Source organism: Schistocerca gregaria, chromosome 1 (assembly GCF_023897955.1).
Source record: "Schistocerca gregaria isolate iqSchGreg1 chromosome 1, iqSchGreg1.2, whole genome shotgun sequence".
Lineage (NCBI taxonomy): Eukaryota > Metazoa > Arthropoda > Insecta > Orthoptera > Acrididae > Schistocerca > Schistocerca gregaria.
In genome coordinates this window covers 196,730,776-196,749,796 of record NC_064920.1, presented here as the reverse complement: position 1 = coordinate 196,749,796, position 19,021 = coordinate 196,730,776, and the positions used below count along the sequence as shown (strand labels likewise).

The 19,021-nt window shown below is 39.0% G+C and overlaps 1 protein-coding gene across 4 annotated transcripts in view; it reads left to right on the top strand.

Annotated features, from left to right (window-relative positions):
- The window catches only part of LOC126336544 (zinc finger protein 184-like), a 167,985-nt gene that overhangs the window by 97,931 nt on the left and 51,033 nt on the right, over window positions 1-19,021 (top strand). For all 4 annotated transcript variants that reach the window (XM_050000367.1, XM_050000377.1, XM_050000386.1 and 1 more), the window contains one exon: window positions 3,501-4,270. In XM_050000367.1, coding sequence (XP_049856324.1) covers window positions 3,501-4,270 — 770 coding nt within the window. The remainder of the gene's footprint in view (window positions 1-3,500; window positions 4,271-19,021) is intronic.

The window sequence follows — 19,021 nt, the reverse complement described above, 5'->3', positions numbered from 1 at the left end:
GTAAGTGTCCTAAATGTATTATATTCAGTATGTGTGTGTATGGTATTTTCACAAGTTACAGTATTTTTAAATTCTCGTATTCTTATTATATTTCATATTTATATCAATTCTTATGTTAATTGTTATACTTTATGTTTATTCTTCAGGAAGACTTGGTGCATTGCCTTGGATTATATCGATTGTAGAAACTGCAAACACATTGAGCAGTGCGCGAAGGCAGGTTTGCCACAGTTGCATTGCCCTGTGTGAATCTCACTTTGGAAAGAAATGTCATTAACATTGCTGAAGACTTTATGTGTTAGCAATAATTTCATGGGAGGCCACACATAATGGATCACTTTACTGAAAATTGGCATTTGCTGTTGATTATGAACAAGTTACATTGCAGGAATTGACCAAAAGCAGTTTCAAATAATTTTCCAGTTTATTCTTTTTTTACCAGATATACAATTAGTAGACGAATAAGGACAACATTACTTCAATATACATTGAAAAAAAAATTGTTTAGTAATCCTGCACATACATGGGTAGATAACTGAAAAACTAAAATAAATATAATAATTGGCTTTGAAATATGGCAAGCAGTATTGTAAAGCTACGATGTTAGCAGTACTCCCACTGCAACTGAACTACTTATTCGCTTAAAGTTCATGAAGTATCTCAAACTTTGACCCTCATTTGCTTAGAAACGGTCAAATATGAAGGGATAAGCCGAAACTCGTGTCCACTTATTTAGACTCCTCACCCAGTGAGTAAAGTTTCTGAGAACTTGGGTTATTGCATTTGCTGTGTTCTCCTTGTCAGCAATATTTGTGCCATTTTATAAATAATATGGTATTGTGCCGCAGTTTATTACTGTGCACAAGACACGAGTGACCACTTGGAGTAAGAAAAGAAACAGCAATTAAAGGCAGTGGTTCCTTTCACATAGTGGAAAGATTATGGTCAGTGTTTTCTGGCAGGAGAAAGGAGTTTTTCCTACTGACTGCCTTGCAAAGGGTTAAACAAATACCCTACGTCTTCTGAATGAACTGAATGGGAAAAATTGAGATTAGTTCTCAGTTGTAAATTTAGAAAATTGTGTTTCATCAAGACAATGCACTTGCCCCAAAGATACTGTGGTGGTAAGAAAAGGTATTTCAAGTATGAATGTTGAAATACCACCCTTTTCTCCAGATGTCACACACTTCTGATTTCCAACTGTTCACACATTTAAAGAAACTTGTTACTGGGAAACATAGTAGCCCCATTGAAGAACTTACCACAGCTGTTAACACCTAACAGTTGGAAGCTACTTGCTGGAAAAATGTTGGACAAAGAGAAATTACCTAAAAGAGAAATATGTTAAAAAAAATAAGTGTCTCAATTCAGTCTTTCACAGCTCAATGCCAAAATTTTCCATTCTTGTAATTATTTGGGTAAGTTGTTTTTAGGAATGGGAAGCCCCTAGTCTTCAGGAGACATAGTGCCCACATGCGTACAGGTAACTGTACAGTAAAGTAAAAATATGCAATATGATCTCACTCTGACAGCTATCCTGCAAAATATACTGGTATAATGTTTTTGTGTATTTACAACAACATTGTCAATGGGTTCATATGTTTGTTGAATTGTACATATGGCTGCAGTAGGAGATAAATACAATTGGGGTACGTGGCAGTGTATTGCCTTTACATCATTCATTACAAATCTGGTTCATGAAGACAAATTCTTTAAAGTTAAGGAAGGTATGTACCCTTAGATAAGGTTGTTACTGATTAAAAAGTATTTTGTGAAAAATTGGGCTCGAAACATGGTCCCCTTGCATATCTAAGGTACCACCTATTGCATACCTAAGATGTCACATAAATCTTAGACTTGAAAAGTAAGGAATTCCCAACTACCTCAGGGGGCTGCCCCAGAGAGCCACTTCTGTGCTTCAAATATCTGTGTAGGTGTGTCTACATATATTTGGATGCAGTTCTCTGTGTGAGATGAATAGCTTACAAGAGCAAGGTTAGGGTGCACAATCTCCCATATGACCATACCTAAAATACAGTTTTGAAACCACCCTTGAAGTTAATATTTTCTGCTCTGCACTACAAGTAAAGTAGAAGATTGTAGTATCAGATTACATAAATCTGATATGTAGAAGGGGCAGTTAAAAGTGAGTTTAATTTATTTTAGAATAAATAAATTCACAGTTTCCTTTATTCTTTCCATTTCAGTTTCTATCCAATTTAATTTTGTGCTCTAGGTCCTTTATAGGTAATTACATGTACATGTGCATGAAACACATCAAGGCAGGGGTGATGTGCAGTATCATCATTCACATTAACTGCATTTTAATTCCTCATTGTCTTTCTGCAGACATACTACATACTACGCACTTCGAGACTATTTGAAAAGATATCTTAGTGAATTGATAACTTTCTTGTAGACAGAAACTGTTACGTCACTCACAGTAGGAGACAACGTTAGAAGTGTGAATAGCATCAAACCTCAAGGAAATGGGTAGACCTAAAGCCAGTTGCTGTTAAAGACTGTGGACAACTGTCAAATTATGCAAGGTATAAATTGTAGAACATTGTCACAGAATTATTCAGTAAGACTCCCCCCTCCCCACCTTTTTTTCACCAACCTCTGATAATCAGCACCAATTTGCACTGTAAGCAGAAAGTGTGATACAGAAAAAGATGTGTTTCCAAAGTGAACATCTCTCCTTTGCAGTAGAGCATGCAGTTGCAAAACTTCATGATGGTTGAAGATTGTGCACTGGGCTGGTACCTGATCCCACACCTAGGATAGGTACTGTGTCTTCTGAACTAAGTTGTAAAAACCCCTTTACTCCATGCAATCAGAGTGATATTTATGTACCAGTCAGGTATGAGAGGTGATTGCTTGTTCTGACTACAGGAAATGTGAGGTACATAAAAAGAAAAGGTTTGCTGTTTTTATTTGGCAGATGTTGGCAGTAGTAGCAGTGAGAAATGGCCTTGCATTATTTTGAATGCATATAAGAAAAGGAGAAAATTGTGTAACTATTATTAATATTGCTCTTTATCTGTCACTGGTTTCTGGCTTTTGCTAGAGTTGAAAAAGTGAGTGTGAAATGTTTTTATGCAGTAGCTCTTAACTGTTTAAGATATGCCTTTAATCTCCAACACCATTATATATTGATTATATATGACAGTAGTATCTGTTCCCAAAAGAACAGTTACCGTAGATGACCATGCAGCTTTGCTAGAAATGAAATGATAATTAAATGGACACCCTAGCTGCTCAGACTGATAGAGCATCTGACATGTAAGCAGGAGATCCCAGGTTCGAGTCCCGGTCGGGGCACACATTTTCAACATGTCCCCAGTGAAGTACATGAACGCCTGTTTGCAGCTAGGGTGTCCATTTAATTATCATTTCAATTATATATTGTATTTTAAAACACTTTGCTGCAGAACTCTATTGTCTAAAATAAGGATGAACTTCAGATGTTTCTTAAAACTTTGTATTTTCTTTCACAGCTCTGTGGACATGCTTTTGCTCATCGCTACCTGCTGCTTCGTCACATAAAGACTCATGGTGGCTTCACGTGCCTTGTTTGCATGAAGCAGTTTTCTGATCTAAGAACACTAAACAATCACAAAGGAGTACATAAACGATTCAAACTGCTTCAGTGCCCATTGTGTAGCCAAAGTTTCAATGGTGTACAACGGTTGGAGGCCCATAAAGCACAGGCTCACCCTCTTGCAAATGCAGGCTCAATAGGAATATCATACCTGTTTCATTGTGACACTTGTGGTGAACGTTTTGCAACACGATCAGAGCTTGCCCAACACAGAGAGAGCCATATTAGCCTCAAGTTGTACACTTGTCAAGTTTGCAAGAACTCATATAACAGCTCCTCAGCACTCAGCAAACATAAACGCAAACATGGACATTATGAATCATCTGAAAATGTAGGAGATATGCCAGATAATAAGCCATTTGTGTGCTCTGAATGTGGGAAAGTGTTCACTGATGCAGAAAGTTACACACGCCACCAGGCTGTGCACAGACGGAGGAGCACTCCCACACCTTTAATTGGTGGTTCAACTCCCTCAACAGCAAATTCTCCAGCAGAGAGCAGTCACTGTACACTATGCAATCGCACATTCCGTGATCATCTTAGTCTCATTCGACATAAGGGCTGGCATACTCGTCGACCGAATCAGATTCCTGTCGTCGTGAACCATGATGTTTCAGATGAAACGACATCAGCAGCAGTACTTGCAGAAGCAAGCTCACCAAACAGGTACATATCTGTGCATTATATTTTGTTACGCTAAGAAACACAATCAAAATTGTTTGTGATCATTGCTAGATGCATGGATTTGTACAGTTAACACAAAACTGGATCATAAATTTCTTGGAAATGCCCAGTATGAATTTTCAACTTCATGTATTAAAAAAAAACAACAATATTTCACAAATAAATAAGTAAATATATAACTTATGATGTAACAGAGTATACTGCAACACTTTGTTTTGATGTGCCTGCCATCTACGAACTTGATAACAACAGGAAAAGAAAGATGTCACCACGAGCAAACTGTATGGAAGGGGGGGGGGGGGGGGAGGAGAGAGAGAGAGAGAGAGAGAGAGAGAGAGAGAGAGAGAGAGAGAGACGTTAGTGTGTGAGCTGGGATGTCTCTCTCAGTTAAACAGTCTATCCAATTGCATGAGCTAATGCCTTCCTAGCGCATCAGGTGATGCTGAAATCATACTAAAAACTATCAGAATGCTACAGTTTATTCTCCAGTTTGTATAATAAGCTTAAGAAGTTCAGGCTTCAAGTGTAGGTTACTTTTTGACTCGGATATCAAAAGGACAAGCAATATCTGGCAGTTAATTTCATGCTGATGCCACCAGGTTGGCAAAATAACCCCTATTCTACATGTACAGGCTGTCCTTGGTGGAACACTCAATATTCAGGGCTATGGCAGGAACAATCATTTTAAGCAGAAAGCCTAGTAAATGTGGGCTCTAAAATGCATACCTTAAAGAACTGTGAGCACTTCATCTTTGATGATGCTGTGAAACACATCTGTTCTGCTGAACAAGTGCTCTAAGCTCTTAAGGAAAGTGTTTTAGAGCCTGTGTTTACTAGACTTTCTCACTTCAAACGATCATTTGTATCATATCCCTTAATATTTACCCTTCCTCCTGGGGTGCCCTGTATACTTCGTGAACTATTGTGAAGTAATCCACTGATTGCTTTTAGCTTGTCCAGGTCTAGCATAATGCCTTAAGATTTGATTTCTTGTTGTACAAACTCAGATTTGCTCGAATTTATGGTGACTCCAGCTTTGTCAAATCATCTTAGTTTTTCTACTATGAGAGTGTGCTAAAAAAATAATGCCTTCAATTTTTGTTAACTTCTGTTCTCAATGTTCATTGAGATACTACACTCATGTGTATTTCTTGGTCAACTTTCCCACTTTGGTGATGCAATTTGCAAACCTGTGCTGCTAGAGGGCTCCAAATTTCAGCGCGTAACATTGCTTTGTGTAACATTGCTATGTTGATGCGTAAGAATTTCTAACCACAGAAAACATGGCTCCAATTGAAATTTATAGAAGAATGAAAGCTGTGATGATCGTATCAATATCAGTAAAATGTTATGTTACGTTGTTTGTGCTTCTAATGAAGGAAGCAGTGGTGCGGTAATGGAGCTCAGAGTGCAGGACCACGTGCGGCAGTCAACGAGACTCACTGGAATCAAGTTCATGAACTCATCAGAGAAAATTGTCAGATAAAATACACAGCTTTCAGGTTTCCTTACATTAAGCAGAAGAGGCTGAATAGCCATCAGTAATTTGTTTTGTGTTTTGAGCGTGAGGGTGATGGGTTCCTTAAATGACATGTTGACAGGTGATGAAAGCTGAGTCACGATTTTTGCCCTGAAAATAAGAGCATCAATGGAGGCCCACTAAAAAGGATCACCAACGCCAAAAAAATTCAAGAACATGCCATCAGCAGACAGTTATGATCACAGTGTTGTAGTGCATTTGGATTTTGTGCCTAAAGTCACCACCATAAACTTGGCAAGTTACTGAGAGACCGTCTGAAAATAGAAAGCACAAATTTGAAGAGTTTGTCAATGTTTGAAGCACGCTCTCTTTCAGCATGACAATGCCAGACCACACTCAAGCACTGTGGCACTTGCAACAATCTGACGACGCCTTGGGTTCAGTGTCATTGATCGTCCTCCATACAATCCTGACTTAGCTCCATCCGACTTTCATCTTCATCTGTTCCCAAAAATTAAAGAACACCTTCAACTACTTCACTTTGATAGTGGAGAAGCAGTGCAAGCAGAGGTGAGATTTTGGCTCCATTACAGAAGTCAGACATTGTGCAGTGAGGTTGTCAATAAACTGATCTCTTGATAACAGTAATTTAAATTTGTCCCTCCCACATCCCACTCACCACTGTGAGGCTGTTGATGTAGAGCATATTCACGTAGCAAATCTTTGCTCAATACTTGGTCTAGTGTCCATATAAAGGCAGTGATAGACACATTTAGTTGAAAAGACAATGCTTGGTACTGATAACATCCGCTGCCATATAAATTGCGACATATTGTCTGGATTCTCTATCCAATAAGACTTGTCAGGTTGAAGCTGCTAAATATCTTGAGTTTCTGTGACAGTTCGTCATATGCAGTTAGTTTCACGTTCAGACTTGAATATCTGATTGGCTTTTAGTGCACCTAACACGAGATATACATCAGTGTTTTGCTTACGGTAGAGGGTGCAGTTAAACAAAGAATGCTTTCTGTGGTCAGATCTTTATTTTGTAATGTGCCCCTTTGACCACTCTTGTTTTCTTGGAAAGAACATTTTCACGCCTCCAGATTTGTCTCTCTTGTTGTACCATGAGTTTCCTCTTGGATGATTTGTTCATTTTCCTTTCTTGTAAAGATAAAGATCTCCTTATTCTTCTTGTGTCAACTGATTTTCTTCTGTTGGCAGCCAACAAACACTTGAGCTCTCATTTAATAGTCTCACATTGACCTGCCTTTGAATTTTATTAACCGCTGTTCTTCTCCTGTCATGGTTCTTATTTCTCCTTTTGCGGAAATAATTTCTCCTTGGTGCACTTCCATTTTGTCTGTATTGATAGTAAATGCCATCATCAAATGTCGTACTACCACTGCTGCTACTTTATATCTCTTTTCGTTGATTAAGACAACTAGTAACACCTTATATCTCTCTACTAACAGCTCCACTGCTCTCAAAACCACATACTGGCAAACTGGTTATGTTGACCCCTTTTTTTCAGTAAGTTGTCGTAAAATTTCTTTACTTGTAGAATCCCATAATATGTGTACATTTATGCCTGCCATTTTTATGTATATAATAGGTGACATGTGGTCTCATTCTGTTATTTCTCTTTCCTCTATTAATTCCTCTTGTTCATCTCTGTTTTGATGGCGACTATTTGTGCTTTTGATTCTGTAAATTCTGCTGTTGGATTGACATCTTGCTTCTTTCTCCTGGCACCTATCTGTCGTCCACACACACATTTACCATTACTTCAAATGATGTTGCACAGCCACTCAATGGCTCAGTATTAGAAATACTTGATTCTTCTAAAGCCCTCTCTTCTGATACTCCTGTATCATCATCTGTGGTATTTTCTTCTTCTTCTTCTTCTTCTTCTTCTTCTGACTCAGTCATAATCTCTTCATTAACTATCACATCTTCAACTGGCTGGACTATACTACCACCCATAAGGTTGTCATCTATCTTAGTGTATTGTCTTTTCTTTCATTACTGTATCTGTATGCTGGCTGATTTGTGCCATTATACCATGCATATTACTGGCTAATTGCTGAATTTAATTCCTCTGATTATATTTCATTTCTGCAGTATGTCTTCCGGTATTTATAACTGGTAATGGCACAGATTACCTCTTAGTATTAGGTTCATGTTGAGCCAAGCTTATACCGATCTTTGTTTTCATGTTCCCGTTCCTTCCTCCACCAGTTGCCTCTTCTCTTGTTTGTATGACTGAAAGCCTATGAAGTTGTGATTGTATCCACCGTGACCATGGAAATTTCCCTTCGTGTAGTCATCTCTTTTTCTTCCCTATTCGTCATTCCACACTTCAGGCTGCTGATCATTGTCATGCCACTATGGCAATGGCCATTCACCTCTGTATTCATTATTTCTGTTGTTTGGGTTTCTATTATTCCTATTACAGTTATGACCCTCCTGTCTCTCCCTTTCTTCTGTGTGTTCCAAAATCAAGTTTGGTTGCTCTTCTTTCTCAGTTGTAAGGCAGTATGTTGAACATTCATACAATGCTGGTACTCTGCTCATTATCCATTTTATCAAGGTTTTCTCTTTCAATGGCATATCCAAATATTTGTGTAATTCTAGTGACTTTCCTAACATGCCAACTAGTGACCCATCCGTCTAGTTATTGCTGCTCGTAGTCTCCTTTCATCCCCGACCTAATCTTGCATTTCTTGTGACCAATATTTATCTGTGAAGGCTTTTTCAGGCTCATTATACACCATCCTGCTTAAATTTAGAGAATCTACCCAGTTAGTCTCTCCTCCTTCCATCCACCTCACTGTGAAATCTGCCTTTTTAAGTGTCTACCCATTTCTCAAGTATTGTTCTTTCAAGCCGATGTAAGAATGTCACTGAGTGTAATCTTTCTCCAGGTCGAAATCTGTTGCAGTCCCTATCAAAAGCTTGTACTTCTTACAAATGAGTTAATATTCTGTTGCTTAATCCAGTATTGCCGTTCCCCATTTCTTTTTGCAAAATCTGTTGAGAAGTTACCTAAGTTCTTATTGTTAGTCATCATAGTGCTAGCAATAATTGTTAATTCCACCTTGGCCTTGGCAATTTCCACCTCACTTCTTTCACTAATTTCGATTATCTGTTATGCTCTGTTCTTTGCGTTGTCTTGTACAGAGATTAGCTGTGTGGTGAGCTGGCTGTATTTCTCAGTGCAACCTGTTAAAACTACTTGCACCTGCAGGGTTCTTAGACTGTGCTTGCGACACCATTCCTCATATCTTGTGATCTTCTCATTCCAGTAAGTTATGAATTCTGCTTGCTGAGCTTTTACTTGTCTCATTTCAGCTGCATTTACTCTATCTTCTTATGGAGGTGTCCAAATTTTTCATCCATCTTTTTCTTCATTCCAGCTGTGTTTTCATGTATCTTTTCTTCTATTCTCTGCAAGTGTTCTCCTCCATCTTTCCCATTATTGTTGCTAAAATGTTTTGCATATCTAAATACCCTTGTCTTCCCGTACTTGTCTTTGTAGTTACCTTATCTGTCTTATTTCCTTTAATTTGTAAGTCTTCCTGCCTCTGTTGTGAAATTAATATACTACTGTCTTTCACTCCCTCTGTCTCATCCACCAAATAAGACACTCTTGCACTACTTGTCATTTCTGCAATTCCTGAATGTACAGCTACTTTCCTCATGGCCACTTATTATTCTTTTATTATTTTTCTTCATGACTTTTGCTACTTTTGCCTTTTTACATTGATTCTCACTTTCTGACATAGTACATTAGTTTATTCATATCCACAGTCGTGAAGTAAATTCTTACAGTGGTTCCACCAAGTATATTGGGCTCATGCACAAGTTCATAGCATTTTTGTTTTGCATGTTGCTATTGCAGTGGCAATGGGTCTATTTATTGATTCTCATCTTTTGTCTGTAGTTCAGTGTTGCTATTCTAGTTTACATATTGTCATTTGCATTAGTGACTGGGGCTGTGGACACTAGAGAAATTGGAACATTTTCAATATGTTCTTCTGTTTGAGTTCTGTGGAGGGTTTACAGCAGCCACAGAAGCCAGCAACATTTGCACTATGTATGGGGTAATGCAAATGGGCAGAGCACAACAAGAAATTAGTTTCCTCATTTTGAGGAGGATCATTTTGACATTAGTGACTCTCCATGTTCAAGAAGGACTTCGGAGTTTGAAGAAGATCGTTTAAATGCCTTATCCACAATGATGCACATCAGGGTACCAGAACTGATAAATGTGATGGACTGTGATGATTCTCCCATCAAGCAACATTTGCATGCAATGAGGAGGGCTCAAAAATCAGGTGTACGGGTACCACATGCTATAAGTCAAAATCAGTGGGAGGACATATGTGCATCCCTGCTTGCTTGTCATTAATTGACTTGTGAACAATAGGGACTATTGTATTGTTACTGGTGTCTTTATGCTAACATAAAGAAAAGAAAGGAGTGGGGGTTGAGCCCAAACAAAGCAGCATACCTGTGTGCACCCTCAAAAGATAATGTTATGCATCTGGAGGAATAGCAAAGGTGTTGTGTACTTTGAATGCCTGACAAGTCCTTCGCCTCAAAAGTACGTGATTTCTATAATTGCGGAATCTAAAAGTTAGCGCAGTGTTGGCAGATTGTTGCAAATAGTGAAAGATAATCTATTATTGATAAATAATGTTTCTGTTGTGTTTATTAAACTTGCAGGAAAAACTCTAAGAATTTATGTCCCAACTTATCAGCTAAGCAGTAGTTGTTTTTTTTATGGGGGTATAACTGAAGTAAGTCTCCCACCACACAGTCCAGTGGCCAACTACTATGATCACTGTCAGATCCCTTTAAATTAAATCGAGAGAGTTGGCGCAGTGGTTAGCACACTGGACTCTCATTCGAGAGGATGATTATTCAATCCTGCATCTGGCCATCCTCATTTAGGTTTCCCATGATTTCCCTAAATCGCTCAAAGCAAATGCTGGGATGGTTGCTTTGGAAGGGCATGGGTGACTTCCTTCCCCGTCCTTCCCTAATCCGATTAGACCGGTGACACCGCTAGGTACGAGACATCATATAACAACACATCAATGATGGTAGCATTACTGGTGCAGTGGGTTGCATGTGGTGTTTCTGTTGTAGGCATTGTTAAGTAGAAGTACATTTTGTGCTTGTGGCGGAAAAGACAATAAACACAGAATGTTCTGGATGCCAAGACTCACCAGCTAGTGCTTGCTTGTATCCACTCTCTGGTAGGGATATTGATCACAGTATCCTTACAGGCTTCACATATTGCCCTTCTGGGAGCTGAATGTGATTCAAGTTTATAGTTTCTGTGGTAGGCACTGTTTCTTAAAAATCTTTCCTGTTATGTGTATACTAAGGACGATCTTCATCATTTTGAATTATGTTGTAAGGGATATAATTTTTGAGTGCCTGATGGACTGTTAATTTAAACACGAGCCACAGTTCTGTTAATGGCCACCGCTTGAATCAAATGTTCTAGATCCTGCCTAAGAAATTATATAACCTCATTCTTATTCATTTTACTGAACATGTAGACTTTCTGATAATTTTGTCATTTGTATGTTGGTTGTCTGGTGTTGATGCAACTACGCAGTGATAATTGGTTACAGACTCTATTTGAGCATTCTTGCAGAGGTTAGGTCTGTTAGTTTTCAGTTGTCTTGTATTCCATTTTGCGAAGGATGCTGAACCAGTGCTCTATGCAATATTCATAGAAACACTTGTGAAGGGAACACGTTTTCTGTGAAATTATTGGTGAATCTAGCTACTAAAGGAAAGGTGTAACTACAAATTTTATCTCATATGTGATTGTTATTTGTGCCTAAACCATTTCATCTGCAGACTCAGTTTCTACCCCAGTTGACTTAAGACCCTTGTCTACTGCCAAAATACACCGTCACCGATCCTGAGAAATCTTATGTTTTTGGTAAAAACATTTGCTCTACGTTCTAACTACTATCAATTTCTGATTTTAACTGACTCTTGAGGCAGAGTAGTGTGTGCACCTCATTGCTTTTAAATTGTCCTTCAACTTCGGTCACTTCCTTCCAATTACTTCTACAATATATCATTAACATTCTGATATTTTCATCTGTGTGGGAGTTTTATTGAGGTCGATGTGAGTATTTTGGAGCCTCTGTAATAACATTTATACTGACTGGATGGAGAGTCATCTATCCTAAAAATAAAATCTTGTATGTATTCCACGCACAGTAAACTACACTGGTAGACACCTGTGGTATGTTAGTGCATTCCTAGTCTATTTATGCAACACTGTAACTCTCCAACCCTGTGGCACAAGTCTAACAAGTGACAGCATAGCTTATCACAGAATTCCACGACCTTTTCTGAAACAGTAAATATCACAGATTGCGAATTTCATTGAGACACTGTAGTCAGTACCAGTTTTTTTTCACTTGCTGTATTAATAGTTGCAGAGAAGACAGTAGCACCTCTGAACCCAGGCAACAGGCATTATTTGCTCTGCTGTGGGTTATCTGCAGCTGGTTGCACCTTATACCTTCAATTGATGCGAGGACGACCTCGGTTATACTTTATAGTTAAATCTCAAGTATAACTCTAGCCATAGCTTCACATTTAAAAGACCATGCCCAATTATAGATTGGACTGCGATTTTTCTCAACATGTGAGTAATCTGTTGCTCCAGAACTGGACTTGCTGCACATGAGAATCACTACCTTTCTCTTGGCATACTGCCTCCTGTTCTCAATTTCTAGAATTACTTTGGAAGAAACTGTAGCAAACATAACAGCTGCTGCTGTGAAGTAACACTTTAAATAATGACATAAATGGGCAGTTTACTAGGCCTGATATTATTCTAAGTGGGCAGTCTCCAAAGTATTATTGTTAGCCCCCCCCCCCCCCCCCCTTCCCCTGCCGACATACACACTGAGTGTATATGGTTCTCTTTCCTATCTCTTGCCACCATTTTTCAAAGGAATACCATTGTTTATTGTATCTTTAAATTACCAATGCTCAATAGATCCAATCCTCCTGCATCTGCTTTGCTCTGACATGGGATGTCCAATCCAAAAAGTGTATCTGCACTTGCTTATTTTCACTGTCACTTTCAAACACAACTTAATATATGTGATGGTAAGAGGGAAGAGTGCTGTATATCAGGCTGTTCTCATAACAGCTTCCTCTGTATGGATTATCTAGGCCTGCCACTGACATGCCATAAACAGTCAACTGGATGAACATGTTGCAGTTCAGTCTTTCCGCTAGAGGAAACAACTAATGTGAGAGGAGTCAGTGCATGCAGTTGTTTAATATAGAATAATACCCTGGACTTACGCAGTAGATGTGACGGAGTGACAGCCATGCAAGTCAAATTTGCATAAGTAGGGGTCCAATTTTGCATATAAATACATACAAATTATGTGTAATTGGGGCAGAAAGAAAAGAAGACAGTATAATTAGAAGAAAATTAATTAATGTTCAACAATACAACAAATTGTATTACAGTACAGTATTATGCATTGCGACAATGTAAACCAAAGTTATTGTGTAGTTTCTTTGTTGTTCTCGTTGTTTGTTGTTGTTGTTGTCGTCATCGTCGTTGTTTGTCGTCGTCGTTGTTTGTCGTCGTCGTCGTCGTTGTTTGTCGTCGTCATCGTCGTTGTCGTCGTCGTCGTCGTTGTTTGTTGTCGTTGTCGTCGTCCTCCTCGTCGTCGTCGTCGACGTTTGGTGCTGTCGTCGTCATCTTCGTTTGCTGCCGTCGTCGTCGTCGTCTTTGTTTGCTGCTGCTGTCGTCGTCTTTGTTTGCTGCTGCTGTCGTCGTCTTTGTTTGCTGCTGCTGTCGTCGTCTTTGTTTGCTGCTGCTGTCGTCGTCTTTGTTTGCTGCTGCTGTCGTCGTCTTCGTTTGCTGCTGTCGTCGTCTTCGTTTGCTGCTGCTGCTGCTGTCGTCGTCGTCGTCGTCTTCGTTTGCTGCTGCTGCTGTTGTCGTCGTCGTCGTCGTCTTCGTTTTTGCTGCTGTCGTCGTCTTCGTTTGTTGTCGTTGTCGTCGTTGTTTGATGTTATCAGTCCTGAGAATGGTTTGATGTAGCTCTCTATGCTACTCTCTCCTGTGCAAGCTTCATCATCTCCCAGTACCTACTGCAACCTACATCCTTTTGAATCTGTTTAGTGTATTCATCTCTTGGTCTCCCTCTACGATTTTTACCCTCCATGCTTCTCTCCAATACTAAATTGGTGATCCCTTGATGCCTCAGAACATGTCCTACCAACCGATCCCTTCTTCTAGTCAAGTTATGCCACAATCTCCTTCCCTAATTCCATTCTTCATTAGTTCTGTGATCTACCCATCTAATCTTCGGCATTCTTCTGTAGCACCACATTTTGAAAGCTTCTATTCTCTTCTTGTGCAAACTATTTGTCGTCCATGTTTCAGTGCCATACATGACTACACCCCATAGAAATACTATCAGAAACGACTTCCTGACATAATCTATACTTGATGTTAACAAATTTATCTTCTTCAGAAACTCTTTCCTTGCCATTGCCAGTCTGTTTTATATCCTATTGTGACATAGGAGGCTTTAAATCTAACGTCATCTGACTGGTCTTTTTTTTTTTTCTCACCTGAAATTTCCTCATAGCATGCCAGTAAATTTTTTATTCCCCTTTATAGCAGAATTTGTTGGAGTCTGTTTTCTCCTGAAGTTTGTAACCCTTTTGCACTGGAAAAGAGGAATTCTGTGAAGTTTGCAACTGTCATTTGATTTTCTGAATGAGATTGGTCTAAAGAATCAGGTTGTCCAATGTTTTGCTCTTGGTCATACACTTCTGTAAACTCATCAACTATCAATTCCTGATTGTGTGAATCCAGTACTACTTGAATGTAATCACCGTCTATCTCTAAATTTATTTGTCTGGCAAGATTGACCACTTCTTCAGTTACATGAATGGTTTTATCAGGATTTGGTGCTGATTCCCCCTGGTTTCTATTGATGAAAAAATGGACAGTTTTTCCAGGGAACATTTACTACTTTTTTTTCCCTAGATTGTCCACTGATTCTCATAGTATCTAAAATATTGAATTGATTCCAGAAATCTGTAAGAGAGAGCTCAGTTTTTTCCCCATAGCTTAACATGGATGCACAGATGATTGTCTCGTGTAGTGTTTGAATGACTCCTTAGGTGATTGGTTGAAGCAAGCTGGTTGTATTCGGTGGCAAAAATTTAACTTTCACACATGGATTGAAAATTGGAGTAATGGGTGGACGGCCTGGTGTGTTGTCAATAAATAGCATCCCTTTAAATGGGATTTGCTTTAGTTGGCAATAACATTTGACTTAAAGTATGTAGTGATGATCAGACCAGTTCTCAAAAGGGAAGCTGTTACTCAGACTTCAGCATTTGACTTCCAAATCATGGCAATCCAGCTTTAGATCTATTTTTTAAAGCTCTTCGGAGTTTGAGTGCTAAACTGAGAGGTTTTAATTTCCTGTTACCATCTGCATTCATGGCAGTGATCACTGTCGATTGATTATTGGTATCTTTAAATCATGGGTAGGTTTTCTCTTGTGCATGATAAGTTATTTTAGACATTTTCTTCCAGAAAAGACCAATCTCATCTACGTTGAATATCATTTAGCTGTTATAGCTACCCTCTTTTATAAGTGCCTTGAGTTTCTCTGGATAGAACAATACAGTGTCTATATCAACAGATGCCACTTCTCCACTTTCTACCCTTACTGTGTCAATTATAACGATTTTTGAAGAGCTTAAACCAACTGTTACTAGCTTTAAACATTTCATCTTGGCCACCTCCCACACTACTACTTTCATTCTCCAAAAATCAGCTTAGCTTGAAAGCACACTGTATCCTGATGTACAGGACAGTTGTTCACTCTTACTTGATTATCACATCATAATTGTAAAATTATTTCCGTCTGAGCAATAATGCCGTGATATTTACAAGTGGTACTTGAATTCAAAAATTGAGCATTTTTCTCAGCTTTGAGGGCTTTTCTCTTTACCTTTTGTAATTGTTTTGACTGTTGATTCTAGTACATCAAACTTAATTTTTGCATCATAGCCTTTGATAATATTAAGTTAATGTTCCAAAGATAATGGTTTTCTTTTCTTGCTTGAAGCAAATGACTCGGTTCTGATTTGTTTGTATGATGTAGTCGTTTGGAACATCTCCAGGTCAGCAGATTATATATTTAGCTTTTCCTGTGTTACCTTAGTAGTATATAGGATGTTAAAAAAGTGTCAAATACTTTGAGAGGTGGTAGTACTCATCGAAACAAGAAAAAAAGTCCAATAAACATAGTGCGTACTTTCTGAAACAAACATGTGTTTATAGGAACGGTTGCACGACACCTAGTTGTGGATATTATAACGGGCATTCCATTGGCACTCCGTCAAATGTGTTGGCAGGGTATTACGTCATCATACTCACAGTACTCTACCTACCATTAGGTGGCTGTAGTCAGCTGTGTGATTAGAGTTGTATTGTAAGCTGTGTTAGTTTTTGTCATATTGCTGTGCCTTATTGTACAGTACTGTCAAACCCGGGTATGTATTGCGGTTTTTTACCTCCTTCCAAATGCTGAGTAACTTATGTGTTATTGCGCTGCCTGTGTGTACAAATCGTGTAGTACATTTACGTTTCCTCTCTTCCAACACTTGTTAGCAGTGGAAGCCCACTACTTGACAAGTGAAATGATGGATATAATATTGTGCTTTGGTTTTGCAAATGGATGTAGCCTGTGCCCTCTATACTGAAAAATTTCCACAGCGCTAAGTGCCCTCTGATAAGCTGTTCGGCAGACTGTTCCAACACAAGTGTCCTTGCCCCTCAGAAGATTGACAGTGGAAGGCCCCACACAGTCCACACTCCTGGCATGCTGGAACATGTGCTATGTTTGGTGGAAGAAACCCCAGGGACAGGGACCAGTGTGCAAAAGTTAGCAGCACCAGCAGCAGGAGGTGTGCCTCACTCTCTTGTCAGAAGGGAGTACAATTGCTGTACTCATATCATCTACAGCTCATTCAGACCCTCAGGCCACAGGATCATCATGGCAGATGGTGGTTTTGTCAATGGCTGTTGCAGACATGTGCCGCAGATCCACTGTTTACATTTTATTTTCAGTTGAGTCAGGTTTCACAAGAGATGGTTCTGTGAATTTCCATGACCAGCAGGTATGGGCAGCCCCAAGTACTTCAGGAAAGAGGACTCGACACCGATTCTCGATCATTGTATTTATGGGCAGGTGCATTTGGCGATAGATTAATAGGGCCATACATCTGAGATCATCTGGAGGCAGCCTTGCCTGTGGCTCTAGAACATGCAAGGTGCAGTCATTGGCAGGTTGTAGCTCACATTGGGACACATGATGCATGTCACATGGACTCTGAGACCATCCTCAGTTTGTACAGGCAGCTGGCAAAGATGGTGAAAGCTACTTTCCTCGCCTGTGGGGTGCAAACAGAGCTAGCAATTTGCAGCATTGTTCCCAGAATTGATGGGGGTCGTCTGGTTTGGATTTGAATGGAGGGTTTCAATCAAAGGCTTTGTCAACTTTGTGAAGGTCTTGGCTGCAGGTTTCTAGATCTGTTTATTGGCACATGGTATATTTGTAGGCTAGATGGTCGATTGAGGTACACTCTGATGAACATTCGACAGTTTATTTGCATATAGATAAACGAGACTGTGTTCAGAGTAAATACATGTTGACTGTCAAAATTTTATGAATAAACAGTCGAAGTATTCATGACAAAGTTCCTGAATTTACTGCTCTCCAAGAAATTTGTCACACTCAAATTAATTTCAGGAACGAGAACTGGCTGAAAGCCAACATAGGAAGCTCCAACGTATTTAACAAGTTGTGGAACATTTATCTGAAGGCTCATCGTTCAACCATTGCACAGAGTCCTGTGTGGACACTAGTAATAAGGATCTCTGGTAAAGAGAAACAACTGAAAGAGTTGGAAACAAATAAGCCGCCATGTCCAGATGGAATCCCAACCTGGTTTTACAAATAGTACTCTGGCTTTGGCTCCTTACCTAACTAGCATTTATTGCAAATCACTCTTGCAGCGCAAAGCCCCAAGCGACTGAAAAAAAGTGCAAGTGACTCCTGTATATAAGTAGGGTAAAAGAAAGGACCTGCAAAAGTACGCATCAATATCCTGAAAATCTTTTTGCTGTAGAATTTTAAGGACCTATTCTGAGTTTAAAGATAATAAATTTCCTAGAGACTGAAAAGCTTATGTTTCTGCATATGGTCACTTGTATAGTATGTATCTAGATGCAGAACCTATCAAACAAGCTCCATGGATGAAATAATTCCACATGAAAAACGTCTGAATCTGTTATAAGCTGAACACTGTATGGGCGGAGTAGGCAAATAGATTTGCACAGCACTCAGACAGACAGAACGTGGAACTTCAGATTTGCATAAAACCGGGTAGTATAAGTCAGGATATTACTGTATTTCAGGTACCTTTGCCAGAACAGTTTACCCAACATGCTTAATTGTAACAGCTTTGTTCCAACTTCAAGTAGTTCTCAAATGTGGACTAGTTAAAGCAACTCATTCTGAGCCTGTAAGTAGTATTCACATTGGGGTTCCATTCTATCTAATATATATGAATGTGTATCTCAAAGTTATTCTAAATAAGGAGAGTCATACAGGAACACTGGGAAATAATATGGAATGACAACAGCAAACAAAAATATAATTCAAGTCTCAGAGTGTCATAATATGTACCAGAAAAAAAAAGTATTTTAATGTGACTTGTCAGATTTAGTTTATGTACTTCGGCTTTACGGAACGTCCAAATTATTCAGTGCTGACATCTCCCATGTGCAGAGTACATGATCTAAGGGGTCAGCTAATGTTACAGGGGAATTGTGTGAGAAGTTGTTTCATAAATTGCCTCATCTTAGTCCATAAATTATCTTGAGTTTACACCTTTGAAATTTAGTTGGAAAAATACTCTGAAAACAAGGTCGTCACATTTTTGTTAAGTTGATACCAAGTAGACTAGCTTCATTTAAATCGTACCTAGTGGATCTTATGCCCTTGTACATTACATGTTCAACCATAAAATCATTGGTATTCATGATGAACTATAACATCTGCTTAGCATAACATCCATCCTTTGCACAATACATATATGTTACCAGTTCATGTGGAACTGTTGTTATCCTGGGCCAGACTACCTGAGGCTCT